Source organism: Rhipicephalus microplus, chromosome 2, assembly GCF_043290135.1.
Source record: "Rhipicephalus microplus isolate Deutch F79 chromosome 2, USDA_Rmic, whole genome shotgun sequence".
In the NCBI taxonomy this organism is placed as follows: Eukaryota; Metazoa; Arthropoda; class Arachnida; order Ixodida; family Ixodidae; genus Rhipicephalus; species Rhipicephalus microplus.
Window position 1 is genome coordinate 221115745 of NC_134701.1, and position 27048 is coordinate 221142792.

Below are 27048 nucleotides of genomic sequence, written 5' to 3' on the forward strand. Positions count from 1 at the left end.
GTGCTTATCACCCAGCTTTACAATCGCCCCAGGCTCAGTGGATTCTATAATGAGCTGTGTTCTGCCGGTGGACAAAGTGACTCGAATAATAAATTCGTATGTTTGTACATAACATAACGCACAACTTGGCAAGTGGGTCTTTAATAATAACGAAGGGGATTTCGCAGCGCCACATCCGAGATTTAAGAGGAAGAAGCAGACACGAATTTGTTATGAATACCTTTGCATGATTGCATTCCATGGGATCGGACTCAGCATACACACCGTCTTGGTCATCCAAGACTAATTGAGGCGCTTCAACGTTTTGTGTCTTTAATGGGGACATCGGTGACATCGAATTTTTTATTTGGCGGTGCCCGCATTTTGAAAGGGAGAGGGCAGCGATGGTAAGCGGCTTGCAAAAAGGTTGTCACAGGCACGGGACATTTGAAGATTTCCTTTTTCCTGAAAGGCCCATAGCCACGGTAAGGAGCGTGCAACGCATTCTCGGGGCTTTTTTCAGCGAGACCCTGTGCCGTGTGACATTTGTTGATAGACCATTACAATTTAGGAGATACTCAAGTACACCAAGTGGCGGCCATTTAGGTAAAGCCAACTCCGTCTATTGCAACACCACAGCCACCACCACCACCAATACACAGCTCATTCTGGAAATCACTGAGCCTCGAAAAATTGCAAAAGTGTGTAAGAAGTTCGTTACTGTCCCTTTGCTCTAAATGTCAGAATATCAAATTTTCCGGTGGCGGTTTCATTTTATTTGTGACTGTTGTCGTTTTTGTTCATTGCTCATGCATTACCAATCCATAATGTGTCTGTACACAAAGTTCTTCAGTGGTACCCTATAGTTAGCTGAAAGTTCTCGCTGGGTTAATCTCTCTCCGCTTCACGCCTCTATTTTTTTGTTGTGCAACCATGCTCAAGTATACCAGCTATTGCTTCCCCAATCAACTGCAATCAACTGCAAGTTAAAGCGCATGTAATGCCCGATGTCGATTTTGACTTTCTTACATGAAGACCTGATATGACACGCATGAAGAATAACTTAATTTGGTATGACGAAGTTACCATCGGAAGGGAGTGCGCTAAAGCAAATATCACCCACATGGCTTACCGTAGGCCGGCTGCCAGGGAATATATAGCATTGATGTTTCCCGAGCTTTTGTGAGTTGGTGCATACCCAGAGGCCACGAGAGCCATTAAGGTACCGTTTCTATTTCTAGGCAACACCATTGTAAAGAAAAAAAACATAAAATCTCAGTCATTACAAGAAAGTCTGGTTAAAAAATGAGCTCCACTCAATGTTAGAGGCGGGAATCATCAGGCCTTCAACCTCGTCTCTTTCTTCACCTATTACAATTATTTTGAAAGAAGATGGCTCATGTCGCCAGTGTAGAAATTATGAGCTCATTAATGAACAAACCGATCGTTTTTCATACCCAATGCCACAAATTAATGAGATCATTGAAGAAACCGGAGGAGGTCAGTGTTTTTCCGCATTGACCTATGCAAAAGTTTAAATGGAGATGCAAAAATATACCGCATTCGTCACCCCTTTCGACATCTACAATAAACAGACTACCCTTTTATGGAAGAACTCTGGATCATCGTTCCAAAAGATGACGAATGACATACTTAGGGACTTCACCAGAATATTCTGTAACGTATTCGTGTACGACAATATCATATGCACGCAAACGTAAGAAGATTACGAAGAGCAGCTATAAAAGGTCTTCGAAGCACTCATCACCGCAAGACTTTAGATCAACATAAAAAAGAGCGAGTTCTTCTGCTGAAAAGTAGTGTTTCTGAGAAGCGTTTTTGAAGGGCGTACCAAAGGCGCTAAAGAGGAGAGCGTCCAGCGCATTAAGAAGCTTACAAAACCTCATGACATACACTCCTTAAGAGTGTTTCTTGGACTCACCAGCAGTTTTCGTGCATTTATAAAAGACTATGATATAAAAACGAAATGTTTGACTGCATTATTTCAGAAAGGCGTTCCATTCGTCTGGTCCGACCAATGTCAAGAGAGCTGCCTGTAACTTGTTCGAGCCATTTCATCTTACCCTGTACTAGCCCTGCTCGACTTTGATCTTCCGTATGAAGTAAATACAGATGCATTTCACTACGCTGCAGGCGCCATCTTGTATCAGCGCTATGAAATTGAGCAATACGGAAGAGAGCTTAAAGTCACCGACTACTATTCCAGCACGTTCACGACGATGCAGGAGAATTACACGACAACAGGGAAGGAAGATTTAGCAGTCGTAATGGCTTTTAGATACTTTAGAAGTTACCTAGAAGGCAAACATTTTTACCTGTTTGCTGACAACCAGGCGTTGACCTATTTATTGAAACTTGCACAGCCAAAGGGAAGAATAGCTCGATGTGTCAGTGAGATCCAACAATTCAGTTTTGACGTATTGCATAGACCAGGCCAGAAGCACCAGGGCGCTGATGCCTTGTCCCGTCTTCACGTGCCACAAGAAATTCCGGACGGAAGCATCATCTTGCTGAAACTACGAAAGGTCACGCAAGGCATAAAACTGCGCAATGGAAAGATGTATGTCCCTGAAACAAAAGTGCCTCAAGGACTGAAGTTATATCACAGCAGTCCCCATTCAAGAGGAAATGACGGATTTTTGAGGACATACCACAAACTTACTCAAAGATTTACTTGGCAAAATATGAAATCAGATGTTGCCCATTATGTGAAGATGTGCCATGAGTGCCAAATTCCAAGTCAATATACAAGGCTCGGGCAAATAGAATGGCATTACCAGAATATTCAACTGTACGATTCGATGTAGTTCACTTTGATTTCGCTGAAGTTCAAAAAAAAAAGGCTGAAGGCTTCTAAAGAACCGAAGCCTTCCTGGTTGCGGTGGATGAGTGCACGCGCTTCGCGGCTGTAAAGCTGGAAGAAAAGACGCGAATTGCGTGACAGCACTGTTGTAGAGAGAAATTTTTTAACACACCACGGTCATCGTTGCCGATAATGGGCCAGCATTCAGTAGTCAGAAGCTCTGCAACTTGGCCCGCGAAAGGAACATCGTGCTTCGATACCCAGCGCCTTATCATCTAGAGGCTAATTCGCTTGCTGAACGCATGATTATAGACTCAAAATTGTATAAAATGTAATACCCAGAATTCAAGGGAGGCTTGAAGAGTGCTTTGAAGGCAGCCATACATAATCATAACAGGAGCTACACCACCGGCATCGGGTGCAGCCCGCAATTCGCTGCCTTTAGTATTGTTCGTTGGTTGCCAGTGGACGAATATCTGAGCTCAGTTGGAAGGATCACACTGATGGAACGCCTCAAAACCGAACTCCTACAGCAAAAACACAGAAGTACGATAACAATGCATTTTTATCGTCGCCACAGCACGATGATGTACGAGATCCGCCCTGGTTCCATGATGCTAGTTAGAAAACCATTGGACTCAAAAGCCGCATTCACCAGTCCATACCTTGTTGTTAAAATGGCCAAGCAACAAGGACTTCTTAAGACGTTGTATTGTACTGGGCCAAGTGGAAGAACAGAGGAAGCGTCTATCAGAAATGTGGTGCCATATTACCAGCGTGGGGGAAATGACAGCCTGCCGGGAGAGTGTAGCAATTCACATCGCAAGCGCCAGAAAGAAGAGATCAAGAGAGAAAGAAGACGAGGCCAGAGAGGAATGGCTCAATAAACCGATGCAGTCGTATTGTCTGCACGAAAACTTTACAAGTGATATATACACATTGACCCCGATGGCGGTGTAAAGAGCAGCGGCCATCGATCGTCAATCGACTGACAAGCGGTGATGAGCGTCGGCATTTATGCATGTGCCGTTGAATATTCCAGCGTTATTGCTAGCGGCTACGTAAGTAACAGAAGAATCTGTATAATGCCCATGTCTTGCGCGCAATCATGAAATGATCTACTACAAAATTGAAGCTTCTCGATCACTGAAGGCGTGGTGTGCGCTGAGCATTTCCTTCAGTCTTTGTAGGTGACAACCAAATACAGAAGTGAAATGAGAAACACGCGTGGCAATATTTAACAATGTTGGTCATTTTACGCGGAATGTGTGAATAAATATTGAAAGCTGTTTATGCGCTTTGGAAATATTTGCAGCAGCATAGTTTTTCTGAAAGACCGGCCCGAAAGACCAACTGCTTTCAGGTTTTGAACATGTCTGCATGAGTGCATTCCCTTCATCATCATCATTATCATCATCGTCGTCCATCTGGCTACGCCCACGACAAGCGAAATCCTCTCCCATGTTCCACCAATCAGCCTTGTCCTGCGCTTGCTGCGGCCACGCTGTACCGCAAGCTTCTTACTCTCATCTGCCCGCACAAGTTTCTCCAACTTGCACATTGGCCTTCTCTTAGAATTATATCAGATATAAATAACGATCACCAAGTGGTTCTGCTGACTACGTTCCGCGTGCCAGCCCATGTCTATTTCTTTTAGACTTGAGATATGACATGCTAAACACCCCAGTGTTTCCTGACTCACTCTCCGCGTCTCTTTAGGTTTCACCTATCAGTTTCCTTTCCATTGCTGACAGCATCGTCCTCAATTTAAGTTAAACCCTTTTTGCAAGCTTCCACGTTACTGCTCCATAGATAAGTACCGTCAAGACGCAGCTGTTAAATACCTTCCCCTTGAGGGATTGTGGTAGACTACCACTCATGAATTGAGAATGGCTCCCGAATGTGCTCAATTCCATCCTTATTCTTCTAGTTATCTCATGCTCATGGTTTGGATCCGCGGTTACTATCTGTCCTAAGAAGACAGAATTCTTTAAAATTTCCATTGTGTCGCCACATATCGTAAAGCGCCGTTCTCTACTGAATCTGTTGAACAATACTTTGATTTTGTGTATATTAACCTCTTGACCTTCAAACCTGCTCTTCAGTTTTCCGGCTTCAATTCAGTAATCATAAACTGTGATTCGCCCTCTGAGTTATTCATAAAAGAAATGACATCTAATCTCAAGGTACTAAGATACTCTCAAGTAATTCCTAATCCTAGATTTGCTGAATTTAAGGTGAATGAAATGTCCTGTGAACATGCGGTGAATAGCAATGGAGGGATTGTGTTTGGCTTACTTTCTTTTTATTGGGTTTCTATCACTTTTTTTATTAACGATTATGGTGGCTGCAGATCCACTGTAGATTCCTTTCAGTAAGTTTTCATGGACTTTTTCGATGCTCTGATTTCAGTAATGATGTCCCTATTGCCCGTTTGTACTCTGACCCACTCTGCTCTCTTTATGTCGTTTAAGATTACACCAATCATTTTCTTTTAAATCACTGGCTGTGTCGCGTTCAATTTATATTGAACCTTCTTTGTGAGCCCCTAGTTTCTGCTTTATAGGTATAACATCTGCACCTTAAGAGACAGCTGTTATACACCTTCCTCTTTAGGGCTAGTGGTAAACTACCATAGTGATAACTGAAAAACTGAGATAGTGAATCCTGCACGAGTGAAGTGCATACTATCTCAGTTTTTTTTTCAAACACAAAATTCTCATCTCTAGCTTAAGTTAACAATACTAATCGTTGGCCTCATTGACTGAAGCATTGTTTTATGGTTGTCTCAAAAATATATTAACTGTACAATGATTTTCCTCCACTTTGAATGAGTTGCATGTGACGTGTTCTCTCGGGACAACACGTATACAGGAATACAGTTCATATATAATTTTAATCAAAAAAGTGCAATTATTGTATTTTTGTTTTAAAGACGATTACTCACCTCCCCCAGACGTTGTAGCACTGACGCTGGAGCTTGGTTCACTGCGACCCACGTCGTTGAAGGCCACCGCGTAGAAATGATAGCGCGTGCCGCAGTTCAGGTCTTGAAACGTGTGTGACGTGGCCACTCCGTCCACTCCCAGTTCGCTCCAGTCACTCGTCTCCGACTTATAGTACAGCACGAATCCTACATTATGAGTCAGAACAAGAACCAGAATGTGAGTAATTAGAAAAGTGTCACCTCGATAAATATGTGGCGACACAGTCCGTATGCATCTTGTGAATTTATTACCATCTGCCCATGAACGTTTCGGTTCGGACTGTTTAAGACAGCTTCATGGCTCAATAACCAGAACTGGAAGCCATTTTTTATTATTGTACACGGAGAATATACATGATGTGCCGATTGGGTGCACATAACAAAACATTGAAAAATGTTCGCAGTCTACTCATTCTTTCAACTTCAAGGAATGTTGTTTTGACCAGAGCAGCTTGACTACGGCCATTCCGCTTGTTGAAACACCAATTATACGTTTACTGGTCCACAATTTCTCGTCATTTGAAGTCTAGATCTTCGCCCGAATTTATGTTTTGTCTGGATTCAAATTTCCTTGTCATTTATGAGTATAATATCTGTTTTTAATAGCAGTTATCGTCATATTTTCAAGCATAACTACGACGCGATGAGAGGAAGATCTTAGTTTTCCACCCTATGTATAAACGGCACAGTTTTCTGGAGTGTGCTGAGTATCAGCTCAAATATCATGACTCTCAAAAACCTCCGCGGGTAAAGAAAGCATCAGTAAAGTACAAAAAATAGCTACCCAAAGCTACCCAACACCATATGCAGTGGATACTACATTACCATCTGAAATAATATTAGACCATTGCTGAATGGCGAAAGGTTATTTTCGTAGTTGCTGAGTCAAAATAAAGCTCTTTTTTTTGCTGGACTACGTCGGCGAATCGACGAAATAAGAGCAACAAAATTACGAGTACACATGGTCAACTCTGCGCTGAGTTTTCAGCTACCATCACAGTACAATGCAAAGCTCCGAAAAAATTTTTCACTTTAACAAAGCTACACATTTTTATGCAAGTTGTGTTGGTGGTTTGGACAAAAAATCAAGGAAGTTTGATAGCATGAAAGCTTCCTGCTTGAGAAAAATGTCTTCCGAATGTGTTAGCGCAATGATTGCTAATATTTTATCTATATGAAGAAAAAAAGCTTTACTGCCTATAATTAGAAAGAAGACCCGTAGATATCTCTACGTTTTGTGTGTTTGAATATTGCTTGCGCCAACGGACTCTCATAGTTCTGTCATAGTGCTCACTGGAAAATAGATACTACAGTTTCAATTCTACTCATTGCTTCCACTCAGTCACAACCACTCTCTACAATATAGATTATAAGTCGACAGGCAGGAATATTATTGTTAATTTGGAAGTCAAAACAATATATTTCCAATAATTATCAGTGCCCCAATCATAAGCCAACTATTCTTTCAACATTGTAAATGCCTCAAGCGTAATTTTTCGCACTATATTTTTTTATTAAAAGCGCTCCTTCCACCCTTGGGAGTGGGCGCCCTCTTTGTAACGCCTTAGTAACTGCTCCTTTGTATCAATAACTATGGCGTCAGCCTATTGATCCTCCCAGGTTGCATTTGAGTGTACTCGCTAACTCTAGATGGTGCACATGCCCTGCTTATTCAGGGCAACTTTCAGAAGTAGTCTGCAGGTTTAGGACGCAGACGTGCAAGAATCTTTACAAGTCGAGCTACACACAGAAAAAATCGCTTGTAGCAAAGAAAAAAAAGTTGTCGTCTTCATTTTTTTTACACATCTAAGACTAAATTAGAGTTCGGTCATTCTCGCTTTTCAACACCAAACTTAGCGCAGCCTACTTCTATTGTTGCTCATTTTTGTGGACAATACCTTCTTACTAGTTCCGCTACCACTGAAAGGACTGCTTATTTTCAACCACAAGTGCAATGCATGGTGCTCTTCTAATCTGCGAGCGTTTTCTACATGCAGCCTCTGTGTCTCATCAAAACTGCGTGACGTGACTATTTCCCATAATCTAAGAAGCTGGCCTGTTTTGAATGCCGTTCACTTCTTATCGTCTACGTGGAGCCACGGCAAACACCGACGAAGGCGCTTCGATTCATGTGTGGCGGAAGGGGTAGTAAGACTTGGCAGGTCTGCGCATCACAGTCCCAGCTAAAGCTCACAGAGTGGCACTTTTAGATCATTTTTGAACTTTCTTGGGTCGATTACTACAAGACATTTGTGGGACAGCCGCTACACCAGAAATCATCATATTTTGTTAATATGCGATGTTTTGTATATATTGCTCTTGCACGAAGTGTCAAGCTGATGTTACCCTAAATTTCTGTATTGCTGGTTTGTTACTATGATGAGCAATCATATCACCTGTACAGTGTGTCCTCCTGCTATAGTGTCAGTAGAGACTGGTAGTATTGCAAATAAATAAATATACAAACAAACAAATAAATAAATAAATAAATAAATAAATAAAGTTATAAAGTAGGGAAGCATTCCATAGGTCGTTATTCGTTATTCTACGATTAATGAAGCACCCTCTACACGTCGGTAAATATAAGTGCACTTTATTGATGCCGTGGCCATTCACAATAAAGAATTATGACTGAGCCCTTAGTATTGAGTTGAAAACAAGAAACGAACCGCTCGATATGCAATTCGCTTTGTGCGAAACCTGGTTGCGGGTATAAGAGTGCGCACTCGCAACTGTTGCTATGGGAGAGGAATTGAGAGCGGAGAGATAACACCGGCTGGTACGCGCACGCCGTTGAACATTCGACAAAGAAATCCATTCGCTCTTACAAAAAATAATGGCAGATCTCACGTACTCTGGGAATCGATGATATGCGAAGCACGAATGTGAAATGTTGATATGTCACTTAACAATCAGCACAACGTTACGAGGTGCATTTAAATGATGCCGCACATGACTTTCGCGTCTTGATTATCATGTTTGGATGTGTCGTTTACCTTCATTATCTATTCACCTCTCGTAATAACAATTTTGTTATATGTGGCGCCAGCGAAACGGCCACGAGCATGCTATGAGCGTGGTATGTTGTCAGGTTTTTACACGACACGCGTGTCAGGATTATCTTGACTGCACCGGTTATATATTTCGTCATCCATCGACGTCACGTTACACCAAATTTGGTACACGTGGAGCTAGCAAAACGGCTGCGAGCGCATCATGAAGGGCCCAATATACTCCAATGTAGCGTTGACGCGCGCGCGCGCTGGGCACAGTGACGCAGCGTTAGCAAAACGCGAGCACTCTATAGTCTGACGCCAGTCGCGACCAGCGTCCATCGTCGCAGCCCGATGGCAACCGGCGCGAAATGCGACATGCTGCATTTCGGCATTTCGCGCCGATACGTTACTCAGACAACACTGCCTCTCCATTTTTAGTGAAGGAGGGACGCTGGATGCGCTGAAACGCGCATGCGTCAAAGCAACGCAGTGGGGCGCGCACCGGCAAGTATATGGCAGGACCGTTGCCTGGCGTGGCAACGCCGGCTTGACACGACGAAATGAACGCCGGCGAGCACACGCACCGCGTCACGTCGAAATGTATTGGTGCCTCGACTATATGGCATGTAGTCACGTTCTCACATGACACGCATCTCATGATTATCATGCACCTTGGTGATCCGATGGCATGACGGAATACCAAATTTGGCATATGTGAAGCCAGTGAAACGGCCGCGAGCGCAGTATCAGTATGGCGTATATAGTCATGGTGTTACATGCCACGCATCTCATGTTTATCATCTTTGCACCAGTATCATACCTTCGCCATCCATTCACGTACTGTAATACCAAATTTGGTAATGTGACGCAAGCGAAACGGCCGCAAGCGCATCATAAGTGTGGCGTGTAGTCGTGATGTTACGTGACACGCATGTCATGATTTTCATGTTAGGCTACGTCACTTGTGTTCCCCATGCAGTCATGTCAGGCCATACCAGTTTTGCAACATGTAATGGGAACGAAACCACCGCAAGAGCAGCAAGACCGTGAAATTTAAATCATGACACTCATGACATACACATCATTATTTTTATGTTATGACTAGTCAGTTATGCTCGTAATACAGTCATGCTATGACATACCAAGTTTGGTATTGGTACCATTATCGAAATTACCAGGAGAGCTAAATGTCGTAGGCGGATAGATAGATAGATAGATAGATAGATAGATAGATAGATAGATAGATAGATAGATAGATAGATAGACAGACAGACAGATAGATAGATAGATAGATAGATAGATAGATAGATAGATAGATAGATAGATAGATAGATAGATAGATAGATAGATAGATAGATAGATAGATAGATAGATAGATAGATAGATAGATAGATAGATAGATAGATAGATAGATAGATAGATAGATACGCTTAATGTCACCGAAGGTCGCCAAGAAACGCTTCGCATTTAAAATTGCAGTTGATTCACTAAATATTGATGGACGCTTCGTTAATTCCAAAGCAGTTTTGTGCGAAACGCGTCTTATCAAGATTAGCTATGGGCAGTCCAGAAGGTTCACAATGACGCACAAGGCTCGGCCTGACGATACCGACGTGGACGAGGCCCGCCTCGATCTGAAAAGACCGGGCTTCAGTACACTAATACAGTTTTATGAATGAATGAATGGCAAAAGCCTGTGCCTATATAGACGGGTTTGGTCAGAAGTGAACACGACGCGCGTCTATCTTCTTGCTTGCGTGGATGGATTGTGACCTGGGCTTCAGGGGAGACTAGTGCTCTTAGTTTAAAAAATGCGTGCTTGACACTTTGCATTTGATGTCGTTAGCATTAAGGATACTAAACCTTTGAAAGGCTACGTACGCAATTGAGTACACCACTCCTTTTGTCATTTGCATCAAGGAGAGGCTAAAAATGAGCGAGATATATGAGGCTTCGGATGAATTGAACCTTGTGAATGATAAAGTTGTGTTAATTCAACTTCATTCTGCAGTGTACCGTTGCATATGATCTCTTTTCCGAAATCACTGCCACGTTCGACGAGCCGTGCGACATGCAGCTTCCTGGAAGCAACGTGAAACGCAGACTTTTTCTTCGCCCAAAATGAACATAACGAACAATGAATTTTCATTTTATTCAGAGCCTGATGTTTTATTCTATTCATGTTTAAAGCAAATATCCAGGACTTCGGGGTATAGAGATATTATATTACAACTCAGTTATGATGAGTTAATATAACACAAAAATTCAACAGTCCTTTCATTATTTTTGTTCAGTAAAATATTGAGTGCCTTGAAGTAACGCTGTAGTAATTTCGCACATTTACACACCGTCTTTTATAGGTGGCGTTTGACATTGGAGTATATTGGGCCTTTCATGATGCGCTCGCGGCCGTCTTGCTAGCTCCACACACACCAAGTTTGGTGATACGTGACGTGATGGGATGACACACAGATTCACCATAATTCGTTCTCTTTTCGATGTCGAGGGGGAATTAATATTCTGCAAGCGTAACCAGCCTAGCATAGAGTTTTCTACCTCGTTTACGATTTAGGAAAAGGAAAAGGCCAATGGAGTACGAGGAGAGGTGCGGTGGCGTGGTTACTGCGATGTACCAAGTCGTGCGGTGCCACGTGTATCTCTTGTCTATCACATTATTCGACCGAATGTTTCCAGTGAAATTAAAACGATGATAGAGAAGGCGAAAATTGATGGTCACCTGCCCGGGATAACCTTGTGATCTTGTTTAGTATTCTTACGAAAAGTAGCTCTGGCGCCCTCTAATTACTTGAAAGTAAGACAGCATATGTTTCGCAACAGACGAAACCTGCTAGTGCTGCTAGCGTCTTTTTATAAGCAAGCGAGAATATGTGCTAACCATATAAGAATTATATGACATGAATACATACCAGAGACGTTGTTTGTAAAATGGCGTTGAATGATTGAGAAGCCCTGCGCCTATACAAAGCTTCGTTCACGTATATTCATAGGATGAGTGGTTAGCTATTTTCTAAATAGGTTTCAGTGCAAGAACATCGTGTGATATAACTCTCTGGCGTAAGTCAAATCTGTTGTCGACTTTGGCAGAAGAATTAAAAATACTAAATTTTAAATACTCGCAAGCTCAGCAGGACAACGCTTTCTAACTCAGTAACGGAAAGCTGGACAAGTCGAAAATAAAAAAATTGTCATAATAAAATTGTTTCCCAAAGTTATTTGCTATCTATCCCGCCTGTAGTCCCTATACAGAGAGCTGTATTATTATTTTTCTTGGAGGCTTGGCAAGCTCATTAAATAAACGCACAAGAGCACGAACACTTCTTCAACCCTGGGAATAGCTTTCTCGCAGCGGATTTCACTCGTGCACTGCTTCCTACTTGAGCGCATCCACTTTTCCAACAACGTTAGCTGAATATTTTATGAATCAGCAGAAACATCGAAGAAACCTACAGGCAAGCATATGGTGTGTAAGCCCGCCTTACCAAATCGTATAAGCGTCCCGCTTCATTGACGATACGGAAACCTGGCTTGAGTGGCGCGCCCTAACAGCGGACCTGCCTTTCCTGTAAAAATGTACTCGGCGCGCGCAAGCGCATGCCAATAGATAGTCGGGCTAGCGTGACCGCATCTTTCATACATGGCTTTTCTACCTTGGCGCGCAGCCTATAATATTCGAGCTATATATGCATACAGTAACCGGTGCGCCTTATGGTTCCCGAGAACGTACAGCTTCGTAGACGGATGGCTCAAGGGAAACATCAACGCCTAAGCTAGGCGTGGGCGTCTGCATTTTTACGTGCGCCTTGTATTTGCTGGTCCATTTCCCACTTCTCATCGCGGACTGCGGCAGCGCCGTGCAGCTGTGAATTAGCATGAATAATGCACATAGGAAACCATGAACAGTGCAGTAGGCACATATAGGCCCTAGATGGCACAGCCATTTTCTTTATTCGCCGAACACTGGCCCTCTAAATGACCAGTGCTTATCCATGTATAATGAATGATCTGGACCGCTGTCCGCTCAGTCTGTGTAAGCGAGTGTTTGCACAGTTTGCCTCTACGCAAACGTCAATAGAGCATTCAAGTGGAAGTGTTGCGGATGTGCCTCGACTTGATTTTAGTGAGCGTAAGCATAGATGAACAATGGTGTAGGGTGCGTTAAATGAGCTGGTTGGTGCCGCAATCCTGGTAAAAGGCGACATACATACAGTGTTTGTGGAGCATGGATCACTCCCCTGACGTTCTTGGTAGGCGGGGTAAATATTTCTGTGAGGTGATTTATGTGTTGGATATGTATGCGATATAAGAGGTGTATAGTATAGATTGCAATCGCTCTGCCATGTGCACTAAAATGAATTTTTTATTTCTTCTATTCATAGAGCAGATGCACGACGTTTCATTGCTGTTTTTGTTCAGCCTTCAGGCTTCACTAATAAAACGAATAGACCAATGACGTTTACTGGTCGTCTCTCGGTATGAGCATTCGAGTTGTTGAACAACCGCACGTTCTTTTCGGCGTCGATGTGGACCTGTGTGTTCAAGGGAATGCCAGAATAGCATTGATTCAAGAAAGTTCAGGACATGCGAAAGAAACGATGTCCTGAAATATTGTGAAAAATGCGAATTGTTTTGTACGATATAGACTTAGCACCAACAAGAAGTCTACAAAGAACTTGGATGCACCGAATGGGAGTCAGGGATGTTTATGTATTCTTTTTGACATCACGTTGGCGGTGATTGATTGATGTGTGGGGTTTACCGTCCCAAAACCACCATATGATTACAAGAGACGCCGTAGTGGAGGGCTCCGGAAATTTTTACCACCAGAGGTTCTTTAACGTGTACCCAAATCTGAGCACTTGGGCCTACAACATGTCCGCCTCCATCGAAAATGCAGCCGCCGAAGCCGAGATTCGATCCCGCGACCTGCGGGTCAGCAGCCGAGTACCTTGACCACTAGACCACCGCGGCGTGGCTCGTTGGCGGTGTGAAATATGTTATTATTGTTTATGGACATGCGCGACAACGTCGAACAGCAAATTCTAACTGAATAAGAATGGCGCATGTTTGCACGAAGTGGAAGATGATTAGCATAATAGAACAGAGAGGATGGTCAGCCAGGAAGCGGCTAGCTTTTAGGAAGCACTTCTACTTCCTGTCTAGCATGATTGTGTTCTCGAGGACTCGAGACAAAGCTTCCCGAACCATGTTTCAGTCTGGCGACATTCCCATCTCGCGTGAAGTTTGCAAGTGCGACGTACACTTTCGCAAAGTGAAGTTTGCCAACTTTCATGACGTAGCGAAGCAATAATTTAAAGGCATTTATGTCATCCTCGGCTGTACAATCCAGTTTAATAAACCAATATACACCTCGAGAGGATGTCGAGTTGGGCCATTTGATTGACGTTCTTTTTGAAACTTTTTATTAAACGCACCAAAAATTTGACAATGTGTCCTTTATACTTCAGCCTGTTTAAGTTTCGGTGCGCTTTTGGTGAATTTTCGAATTGTTTACACTTCCTACAGCCGCTGAGTTGATGAGAAGCGACACAGTTTTCCACATGAGTTGATGAACACCTTGATCACTCATCGACGCTGGAATGTACTAACAGAAAAAATGGTTCAAATGGTTTGTGGTTCCCAAGGATTTGATACTGTTGATGGCAGGTGGCGACAAATATTTATTAGGGACAATCTATCGTAGGCAAACGAACAAGTATTGCCATCGTATATCGAAGTGCGCTGCAGTAGAAAATTACCATGTCTACCCTAATAGAAACTTAAAGCGCACGAATGCACTCTCTTATAGGTACAGGACTTTTATGTCAAAATTATTGCGCGTGTGATGTCCCTGGTCACTCCGCCATGGGCAGGACGTCATAGCTTCTTGTCACGCCTATTTCATTTTTATCAATGAAAGAGGTGGAATCGGTTAAGATCTGCTTTTTATGCTAGACAAAATTTAATGAATATGGTCGACAGTCAATCTAAGGGACGTATAAGGTTGCCCACATGAATATTTCAACTGCAATTATCACCTAAATGAAAAAAAGAAACGTGGCTGATCTCCCTGGGTAGGAATAAGTATCACACGAAAGTGAAACTTCTCTTTACAAAGGTAATTGAGCGTTTGTTACAGATTGTTTCAGAAACAGTAACAAATTGCAAAGTCATGTTAGTAATGGCAAGCAGCTCAAGAACTTCCAGCGCAATGCTCAAAGAGAAAGCACGCACAGAACAAGAGCGGACTAACAACTGTCACAATTCTTCCTGCGTCGTGTGTCAGCAGTGCGCTCCTTTCGCAAACGCGGCCGTGGCAGCATGCAATGTGACCTTCGTACTTTCCCGAATTATGTGTCTGATAAACGCGCGCGCAGAAGAGACGATGTTTCGTGGTACTATAGGGGCAGCGACCTTGAGAGCACGTCAAACACGAGGTCGTCGTGCCATCTCGCCGCTGATAACTAAAACGCACTGAAGTTTCGAAGCTCTGTGGACTGCCAAACAGTGTGTGGGGTAAATAAATGGCTTTCCGTTAGCACAATAGACAACGTACGTTTTGTAATGTAGTGGCTAACACCGCACGCTGAGAATTGAGAAGTTGCTAATTCGATTCTGTGCGCCAGATATTAACGCGATAGCGTTATAGAGATAGTGTTGCAAAGTTCGGCCGTCGGCGTCGGCGCAGTTGGTTGCGAGCGAAAAATTGAGAGAGAAGCAAATAAAAGAAAGAATAAAACTTTCTGGTCCCATTGAGAATCGAACCCGGGCCGTTCGCGCGGCAAGTAGGCGTTCTATCACAAAGACACGACGTTACTTGCAGCTGTCATAGAGCAAAAACAGTACATAAATGCCATGTAGTGGAAAGAGTCTCCTTGGCGCATTTTGTTCGACATATGTCACGACGAAAACGAGCCCATTCGGCAATTTGTAGGTGCATTTGGGAGGTCATCAAAATACGTCAAAAAAGGCCGGGATAGTGCAGTTATCACCACTAAAAACACACAGGGACTTTCAAACAGCTCTAAATATGAACGACTATGTCCATCTAGCGGAAAACATGCCATGACTTTCCAGAGGCATTGATAAACCAAACAGCAAATGCTAGATCATGTTATACCATCTGTGAGGTATTGTGAGACTCTTCATGCTTCCCAGATGGCAAGCCAGCGGCCTGTATCTTGGAGGCTATGTGACTCTAGCTTTAGACCAAAAACTTTTTCGCGCACGCGCGAGCGTGTGTGTGTGTGTGTCTGTGTACCATCTGTGAAAGATTGTGAAAAACGTGTCTCGACTACGGCAGAGTGCCGTTCTTGCAGAGGGAAGTGGCCACAATGCACAGTTACTGCAGTAATATACGTCGCGCTTGTGCTCGCGCGTTCGTGTGCGTGCGTGTGTGTGCGTGCGTGTGTGTGTGTGTTGTGTGTGTGTGTGTGTGTGTGTGTGTGTAACAAAACATATCAATAACTATGCACTTAGCGGTGGAAGGGCCTACTAGGGGCCGGATTTCGCTATTGCGTTCAACGCCTAATGGTGAAGCTTGAGGGTCCCCCAATTTTTTTTCATCGAATTTTTTTATTTACAGTGTTTTAGTGTATATTTTTCAAAGTCACTTTGTGACGAAAGTAGGTCTGCGAAGCCGTAGTGAACCCCAGTATGAAACACTTTCGTGTTAAAAAAGAAAATGAAGTGGATAGAAGTTCAACCCAAAGCACTAGAGAAATATAAAAATTTATTAAAGAGGATGGAAATTTCTCCATCGTTACATCTCTAGTTCTAGAGCATAGGTCTCTTTCTGCTGAAGTTGTAGGTTCAATGTCCAGGTGCAACATGTTTTTTTTAATTGACTCAAAATTCTTTTCATTTATGTGACAGTTACTGCCCTATATACAGTTAAAACTCACATGTCCCAAATTCGGTCCATGACCTTATTTTCTGTTAGTTGGATTAAGTTATTTTCTTTTAGTGTGCCAACTGGTTCTACAATGCCATGTCTGTTTCTGTTATTCCCAATGTATTGGGAACTTTTTGTATTTTTGTCACTTTTCCTGTTGTCAAAGTATTCAATATGTCAGTAAAGATATAAAACGGCATACATGAATGCCTATTAGATGGTGTTGACCATAGTTCAGTCACGCGTTTGTCGTTACTTTACTCGACCGTTCAATTAAATTGTATTCACTCTGACGATGTTCTACTGTCATAGTTCACCATGTAACCTAAAATGGGCTTCTTCAAACTTTGTTTGAGAACTACATGACAGCTCGTTTACGCAAGAGGCAAAAAAAACAAACAAACGCAGACACACCTGTTATTGGTTTTGCTTCTTTCGATGACACATCCCAAGACACCGTCACAGCACTTGTGGATGTAGACACTACGTGGATCACAGGGGGAAGAGGAGGATCTGTGTCGTCATTCATCCAAAAGAAAAAAAGCCAGTTAAGAAGAGCGTTTGTTTGCGAAATTAAGGAGCAAATACAGTGGAGGACTGACTCATTAAACTTGTTCAATTATTGGTGGCTCAAAATAAAATACTATACGTGGATGCTTATGCCTCATGCTAGCAACAAATAAAGTATATCGTGTTATAATTGTAGCAGATGTAAGCATTATGAACTAATGGTATCTCAAAACAGCTTTTCATTATATGATACTAGAAGTACTATTCTTGTTTCTTTCAATAAATTGCAGAATGGTTGCACGAAGTATGGAAATTTTCATTGAACTGCCAAGTTTTCCTCAACCAGACAAATAGACCAAAAATATGGCGGTAGCCATCTATTTGTTTACGGGGACTAAGATTTCAAGTTGTTTTTAACATTTGAAAACAAGCGCGTTGTACTTGCTACTTTAAGTGCACCATCATAACAAACGATCACAACAATGAATTTATTTTTGTGCAAAAACGTCCAACTTCGTTTGTCACAGGCCACTTGTCAGCAAGAATTAAGAAACAGGATGTTAATACTACATTTATCTTTTATACAATAAACATAGTCATTCAGCAAAAAGGCATCAAACGTGTCTCAAAAATGCACGTAAACTTATTATGAGAATGGAGAGAAGCCAACCACCCCTTTGTAGCACGAATCCACAAGGAAATGCATAAGAATTTCTCAGAAAAAAAAGCTTCTTATTGCCTAACAGGCCGTCCTTCTTCGTGTTCGAACCCGCGACCAACACCTTTCTTGTGTGGTCGCTCTACCAATTGAGCTAACCAAGAAGCTAGCAATCGACACAGCAAGGGTGAATTGATCTACCACCTGAAGCACATGGACAGACGTATTGCAAATAAGTTCTGTGAAAACCCCGCAAGGTGCCGGCGGAGGGTTAAGAAAGGGAAAGAAGACGACCCCCCGTTTGTAGCATTCTCCTTATAAAAATGCTTTCACACACCCAAAAAAATGAGCCTTCGTGAACGAACGTCATCTTTTTAGGATGTCTGTATCATTTAACGATTAATCGTTTGGCCACTGTAATAGGCGTGCCAACATAGCAATAATAATAAGCCAAACGCTGCTTTAAAGGAGTTCTCCCGGCCCCGCCACGGTGGTCTAGTGGCTAAGGGCTGCTGACCCGCAGGTCGCGGGTTCGAATCCCGGCTGTGGCGACTGCATTTCCGATGGAGGCGGAAATGTTGTAGGCCAGTGTACTCAGATTTGGGTGCACGTTAGAGAACCCCAGGTGGTCAAAATTTCCGGAGCCCTTCCACTACGGCGTCTCTCATAATCACATGGTGGTTTTGGGACGATAAACCCCACAAATCAATCAATCAATCAATCAATCAATCAAGGAGTTCTCCCAAAATGCAACAGCAAGTTTTCGTCAAGAAGGATTTAGTGCGCTGTAAACGCAGACACGGTTAACCTCAGGTTTTTATTTGTCATCATAAGGCAAGAATGACAGTATTACAGGGGCTCCTATAAAAATTCTCTGAGCATGGATCTGAGTGTCCACTGCTTATCTTGAAATAATAGCGTAGTTCGGGACGTCAAATTCCAGATATTATTATGATTTATTATTTAGAATGTGCTTTTAATTGCATTTTATTCGATAGCGCATGCTAACTTCAACGGGACTTCAATGTACTGTCTCCATACATGCGGAGGCAGCTCAATATAATTGACTGCCTGAAAGATAATAGCGCGCGCCGTCACGCAAGCGCTCGTTTAACCACTCTCACGAACAACGATTGGTCTGATTCATGCTTATTAAAACCATTATTGAACGTAATAAATGGCTGCGCTAAAGACATTACTGAGCAACAGATGTACACAGGCCGGGTGTAAACTTCCAGCTGCGCATTGTGTTCCAAGTATACACCAAGCAGCCCAAATGAGAGCGTTATTGCCAATGATTCAATTTTCATTATTTAACGTAAAAACTTTTTATAGACAGAAGCAAAGTGGCAGATGTCTGCCTTTTGTTCACCATGTTCGAAAGTTTGAGCAGTGATTTCGGCAGATGGGGGCCCGGCGCCTTTGCCGTTGAACGCCTGCACGATCACGCTGTACTTAGTGGAACGCTTCAGGTTGTTGATGCTTATTTCTGGAATGAAGCCATCCAGGACATCAATTGTTTTGTAGACAAATGACTCGCCCGATCCGACTGGCTTGTAGCCGACGTAATAGCCGCGGATCCGTCCGTGTGCCGAAAAGTTTGGGGGCGGCTGAAAAAAAAAAATAAAATAAAAAGACGGTTCTGTCGTTACTAACCTATGCACCAACAACCATGAACACAGGATACGATCGTCAGCTTACACAAAGGAGCACAATGGTATATGCACGCGCGCGCCTCGTAAATGTCAGGTTGGTGCTAATCACAACAACATTTAGTCTGATTCTTTTTTGCCACGTCCATCATATTACAGAAAAAAATAATTTATTTATACATTCATTCATTTGTCTTTTCAGATACCAATAATTCGTGCAGATAACAGCCACGTGAACTGAGACTTCAAGTACAGAAAGACAGTTGGGTGGGCAGATGTGACAAAGCTCGCGGGTATAACAATGGCGCTGCAGCCACAGGACCAAGTTTTATAGCGGAATGTGGGATACGCCTTTGTACCGCCGTAGGCGCATCCTGGCTGATGATAATGATAATAAATATGATAAAGCTAAATCAGTATTTTAACTCTTATGACCTATTTTAGCTCCTATGATGAGAAATCGTCAAAAAGTACCGTTGAACAAAAACTATCCAAGCGTATGGGCACATCGGTGTCTCAAAACTGTATATAATAAGAAAATAAATATTAATTGGCTTATTTTGACTTCGTGGTCTGCTACCTCTAGACTTCCTTTATCCACGTCAGAACATTGAAGATATGCATTGCCCACCCAAAAATGGGCAGACAGCACGTACCTTAGAAATCAAGGTTGTGCGAAGCATCCGCATGGAAGTCGAATGTATTTTAAATTTTTATTGAGCGAAACGTCATGAAATGGCGCTAAGAAATGAACCCAGAGATGTTTTAGAGCTGTATATGGTTTACATTAGCAGCTGTTTACAGGCACGTAACGGTGCCAACCTCAACATGAACATTACCAACACCAGAAATGATAAGCTGATATGAAGCGCTGATGCTCACGAGGATGGTAGCTTTGGGCATTGCTACATAAGTCAACTTCGGCAGGTGACACCTAGCTGCAACTGACGTTAACCTGACATGACGGCTGTATCATAGTAGTACATATGTAACGATTATAAAATTGGATAACCAGTACTGCAACCGCGATCGACGTTACATGACCATTAGGGTCTATTCAAAAAGCACTTTAGAGACGTGGTGTGGTTTTGTAGTAGAATACTTGATTGCCACGCAGAATGCTGGTGTGCAACTTCTACTGGCCCCCTGAAATTTTTTCTTGGCATTCATTCTGTTAACGCAGCCGATGGACACCTTTTCTTAATGACCAAGCGTTAAATTACCCATGTGTGTTCTCACCGTTCCTGAGTATATATCAAGTGTCATTCAACTACGGCACATATTTACATACCCACATATATACATACAGTAGCACATACCCACTCGTGGGTGTGTGTTACTGTCTGGCGGGTGCTGTTTTACGACGTTTATGACGGGAATTGTAACATTCATTATGTCATAATCAGCCAGTTGCATCCGTACAGCCATCTTACCCTCATATACAAGTCTTGGTTTACGCCAAGTTACGGGGTGATCATTAAAGCACCCAAGTGTAGGCAGCAAGATAGATAGATAGATAGATAGATAGATAGATTAGATAGATAGATAGATAGATAGATAGATAGATAGATAGATAGATAGATAGATAGATAGATAGATAGATAGATAGATAGATAGATAGATAGATAGATAGATAGATAGATAGATAGATAGATAGATAGATAGATAGATAGATAGATAGATAGATAGATAGATAGATAGATAGATAGATAGATACCCTCGAAGTCAGCGAAGTTGCCGAATCTCGAAGTCGCCGAATCAGGAGTTATTCGCGCTGACAAAAACTAAGAAAACAGAAACTTTCATTCGACAGCTAATGTCTATCACTTTTCATACTTTGACGCACTATCACAACATGACCCAATGGTAGCTGCTCATCATTGCCAGAATCTCGTCACACTGGTTTTGTGATCTTCCTAATTATCTATCTAAGCATGCATAATAACGAAAATTTGAAACAATGAAGCCGGTGAAATATATTCAATTAGAAAGTTGTACATCAGCATGCTAAACATCGAGTTAGACTGTTCCTTACTTTTTATTTATCAGGTATATTGTCCTGCTTACCGCAGATGCCAGCAATATATATTTATATATATATATATATATATATATATATATATATATATATATATATATATATATATATATATATATTACATGACATTTCCGATTATGCGCTGTATTGAAGTGCTTCTTAACATTTTACCACAAGTACTGCCTCGAGAAGGCTGTGCGAAAACGTATGTTTTTCTTGCGGCAACAGAAAATATAACAGCCGTGTCTGCTTATTTCTATCATAAACCGCCCCGAATTAAGCGTATCGTTTGTTCGCGGAACATTACATAACACTGCATTCACGGCGCGCATGAGCGCGTAAGCAAGCACGTCTCAAGGTTTGTTTTTGTATTTCACGTGAATATATGTAGTAAGTAGAAAAACAATTATGAACATTTCACAGAAAGTTCGAAACACTGTCACCGTAGGTTTTGCGTACTCGTCTACAACTGCCGCGTCAGAATTTTTCGCCCAGCTTTCTTGCTTCAAAAATAATTATTTAAACCATCCAATTGGGCAGTTAAGGACAACACAAGAAACAGCGTGAACTACTGCAGGCAATAGTCAGCAACTTCAATTGGGTCGTCTAAATTTTGTCGGGAGGTAGGTGTAACACCAAAGACCTTAACTACAATCACATGGATTCTCAATTTCCGTTTCGCCTTTTTAATTGATTTCAAGCCCCGCCGCGGTGGTCTAGTGGCTAAGGTACTCGGCTGCTGACCCGCAGGGCGCGGGTTGGAATCCCGGCTGCGGCGGCTGCATTTCCGATGGAGGCGGAAATGTTGTAGGCCCGTGTGCTCAGATTTGGGTGCACGTTAAAGAACCCCAAGTGGTCTAAATTTCCGGAGCCCTCCACTACGGCGTCTCTCATAATCATATAGTGGTTTTGGGACGTTCAACCCCACATATCAATCATTAATTGATTTCAAAGCTCATTCGGTAAATTGTGCAGTTTATCGAAAACAACGCACGAAAAAGAAAGCCTGAATTCCTTGCAGAATCACAAAATTTGGTATCCTCCTCATGGGTTGCCTTGGTTCATCTGTATTTTTTGGGGCGCAGTGTGACACAGGCATTTATTTATATATAATTTGCTAGAATCAGCCGATACCTTCTTTCATGTTGGGACAAAGGGCGTCTATTTTCGCTACGTATAGCGTTAGACGCTAATTACCGAATGTAGTCCTGTTTCCTTCTTCATACTCACCTTCCACGAAGCCTTCAGAACTTGTGAACTTAGTGGCACGACAACCAAATCTTCAGGAGGTTTTGAAGGCACTGCAAGAATATTGCTCTTTGTATGCACCAATGATCAGACAATACAAGGAATGTGATTTTTAACATGGCAACACGTCGTTAGTTTGAGGCTGTCCGCAACGCTTTACAAAGCATACATGCTGTTACGTCTATGACGTAGTTAGTTCTTACACATTCGATAATAGTACGAAACATGATACAACGGCTCATCAAATGGCTGCAACAAGACAACTGTATAATAGTTAGTTCTTACACATTCGATAATAGTACAAAACATGATACAACGGCTCATCAAATGGCTGCAACAAGACAATTGTATAACGGTTAGTTCTTACACATTCGATAATAGTACGAAACATAATACTACGGCTCATCAAATGGCTGCAACAAGACAACTGTATAACTCGAATAAATTATTTTGAATGGAATGAAGGTACATCTAGTGCCTTGTCACAGGAACTTGTGAAAAGTTAAGTACTTGCCAATGAATATATCAAAGTCTTTGGATTTACACTGTTCAATCCTTGTGGTAAATTGACCTTACAAAAGCTCAATGCTGCCCGGCGGCGAAGGTCTAGTGGCTAAGGACCTCAACTGCTGACCATCATGCCGCGAGATCAAATGCCGGCTGGGACACCTGCGTTTTCGATAGAGGCGAAATTACTGTAGACACGTGTGCTCAGATGTTGGTGCACCTTAAAGAAACCCAGGTGTTTCAAATTTTTTTATTCCTCCACTATAGCGTCTTTCATAATCATATGGTGGTTTTATTTATATGGACGTTAAATCCCACATATCAATTAAAAGCTGATTGCTGAACCTCCACATAGCCGTATATTATGGGTACTTTTTCAACTATGAAAGCGAAGGTAAATATATATAAATAATTAGACACTAAACTACATAATTTGCAGTCCAGCAGTATTTTGAAAAGTTTTGTGCGTTCGTGTATTTTGGGAAGGAAATTGTGGCAATCAATAAAAAAAAGATAGAGTGTAGGCGCTCTTTCCCTTGCTGCAGTTACGCCTCAAACTCCGCCACTCTGGTTCGGCAGAGCTAGCAGTACAGTTTTATATTATTATTATCTTAAAGCCATTTAGGTCTAGCAAAACTCTTTACATCATGGCAAGAAGAGCCTTTGGTTGCCTTATATTACAACATAGTTATTACTTAGCAATGAGTAAACGTGTAGACTGGCTTATACGCCTTTAAAGTCATTGAGGTCCGGGTGAGATGCTTCAGTGACTTGAAGCAACCATACATTCTTCATTTTCACAGCTGCTATAATTTATGAAGCGTACTAATAGACAAGTAATAACTAAATGAATGATTTTGCTTCAGCTTTTTCTGGTCGATATGTGCATTGTCTGGAGACTTTTTGAAGGAAAGGAAAAGGGGTTGTTGATTAATTATGTAAGAGTATATAAAATTAAGGTGAAGGGACCAGCCGCAGCAGTAGACAAGAGGTACAGGGTCCACCTCCAGTACGCAATGAGCTGGCTTGGAATTATATTTTATGTATAACTGCGGTACCAACGACTGGCAATCGGTAGTATCATACTTACAGTGAGAAAGTAGTTTCTCCTTTTTGCTCTTTCCTACATTGCTTTTCTCTTCTTTTTACCCTTCCCCCCTTCCCCCTTCGTTGAACAGTGCCCTCTAAAAGGGACACTACAGAGCAAAATGATTTTTTCCGTATTTAAGTACAATTCCACAACACCAAAAGTACTACTCTGTAGAGGAAAAACGCGCGAAAACAATAATGCGGGTGGCGACGTGACATTGGCGTCACGGTATTTGGTGCTGACCAAATACCGTTACGTAAGAAATTTCGAAGGTGTCTATAGGGCTTTATAGCTTTTAATCAATAAAAATGCAGTGCGTTGCAATTCGTTGGTGCCATAGACTTAGTATGCGAGGTTTCACAGAATTTCATCGAGCCAATGCCATGAAAAAACTACAAAAACATTTTCATGTTTTCTACGTCGCTATCAAGATTTTGACTCAAAATTTAAAATTGAAATTTCAACCTTGATTTTCTCCGCTATTGTTGAACTTATAATAGTGAAACATATGGCAGTAGATTTCTCAGAGTGGAGCTTATCAATTCTAACCAAGCCAATGCTCCTTTTGGTGTCCCTTTTTTCCAACTCCAAACCAACGTCAAACACTGGTCTTTGGTATCAGGAAGAATGTGGTGGTTAAATTAGGCACCAGAGAAACAATGGAGCCTAAAGTACTCTGACCATCATTACCCTCCACTCAAGCCTCACTGTATTTCCTTGCATGTATTTAATTCAACTACCTGAAGAGCCGCCACTGCATCACGAAAGCTATATAGCTAGATGGCGCGTCCGTAACTCATCATTGCGGCCGTGTTGACAGATCGCAGCCCTGCGTGAAATCTAACGCTAAGCATGCTGATGTAATTAGTGGTGTTCGCTAATTATAACACGTGCTTAGAATGAAGCGCCGTGGTGAACTCGAAGTGACAATACACACGCCGACAAACTGCGTTCGTCATTCACCACTCACCCCTCCTCCTAACACACTTCACATCCCTAATGCGATTCGCCACATATTGTTGCAGAATAGATTGGAAATTTAAATTAGATATGGTGGAAGTGCTCTTTTTTTCCTAGTATTCAAGCATACAGTGATACGCATCAATATTTCGGTAAATGGTAGTGAGCAATATGGACAGTACATAGGCGCCATAAAAGGAGCCGTCACGACTTTGCGGCAGCTGTTAAAGCATTCTTATGCAACCTAGCATTGTGTTTTTATCAACTGCACAGAAACGGTAAAATGCCTTGTTTTCATGCACTTGGTACTTGTCTGCTCGTTAACCCAACCTTTGACTCGCAGAGGCTGAAATTATAGTCAGATATCTCAGTTTTGAGTTAATAACACAAAATATCAGTGAATTTGTATATGACGCGTGATATCGGAGCCCACATCTGTATATTATTGCCAGGCGCGTTCCTTATTTTCGCGCTTGTATCAATCAGTTTTCGCCCACAAAGCCTGCCAGAAATGGTTCGCACAAACTGCGCCTCATTGTTCGAGAAGACTCGTGATTATTAAAGATCGCTCTGTTAAAGGGGCCCTGCAACACTTTTCGAGTATAGTTAGAAAATACTGTGATCAGTAGTCGAGGCTCTCAAGAACATGCGAGCCAAATATTAGAGCGCAGGACGTGGACTGGAATACGCAATAAATTATCAAAATCAGCTCAAGATTACTTTCTCTTCTCTCGACATATGACGAAAAACGCTCAAGAATCACTCGTAGAATGCCATCTGTCAGCCATTGGCTGATTTGAGCATGGCTCGCTCGGTCGTTTCAGGGATCACCGGGAGAGGCCGGGACTTGTCCATGTGTGCATGCGCGACCACACGGAAAAGCCACGTATTTAAAAAAAAAACGGAGAAAAAAGTGTTCAACGTCACGAGGCGCGCGTGACGTATTTTCTTTGCCCCTGCCTTCTTTTTGTGCTTAGCTTCCAGTGCTTTCGTGGGGACGAGAGAAGAAAAAAAATGGCAGCATATCCACGGAGTGAATGATGGAGAGTGGGGCGAAGAATTCATCCGTCCATTCGTTCTTGCTTCCGTCCGTCCATGCGTCCGTCAGTGTGACCGTCCATGCGTCCATCAGCCCGTCCGTGCGTGCGTCTGTTCATGCGTCCGTCCCTGCGTTCGACCATGCAGCCGCCCCTGCGTCCGTTCATGCGTCCATCCATGCATCTGTCTATGTGTCCGTTCGTCTATATATTCAACACTCCAAGTACCACCATCTCGCATCTTTTCATCATATATTCCCCATATAGAAGCACCGCTATCCAGCGGACATTCCAAGGACTAAACGAGAGGTGGCACACGCACACTTTCTTACGGCTTGCGCTTCGGGTCCACTTCCCACCTTTAACCACCTCGAGTTCATGGTATATACTAGTTCACTGTATTCATGGCACTGCGTCCGAACGCTCGCTAAACCTTTCTAAAGCTAAGGAGGTTACACCCAGCGACTATAACGTAGCAACCCTTTCTCGTCAGATAGTGCTCAATGTACATGACAATGGCTGCTAATGGTGATCGCAGCCTTAGCGTTAACTAAAAGCCGAATGCTCCTGTCTCTCATTCCCCATTAGCAGCCATTGACATGTACATTGAGCACTATTTTTTATTGTTCAACAACGCACAGAAGAAGTCTC

The 27048-nt window shown here is 42.4% G+C and overlaps 1 protein-coding gene across 1 annotated transcript in view; it reads right to left on the reverse strand.

Annotated features, from left to right (window-relative positions):
• LOC119186595 (cell adhesion molecule Dscam1) overlaps positions 1-27048 on the reverse strand; it is a 350150-nt gene that overhangs the window by 103716 nt on the left and 219386 nt on the right. The window contains exons 16-19 of the mRNA XM_075885810.1: positions 22786-22856; positions 19238-19475; positions 17112-17210; positions 5751-5936 (exon numbers count right to left, since the gene is read on the reverse strand). Of these exons, the coding sequence (XP_075741925.1) occupies positions 5751-5936; positions 17112-17210; positions 19238-19475; positions 22786-22856 (594 nt within the window). The remainder of the gene's footprint in view (positions 1-5750; positions 5937-17111; positions 17211-19237; positions 19476-22785; positions 22857-27048) is intronic.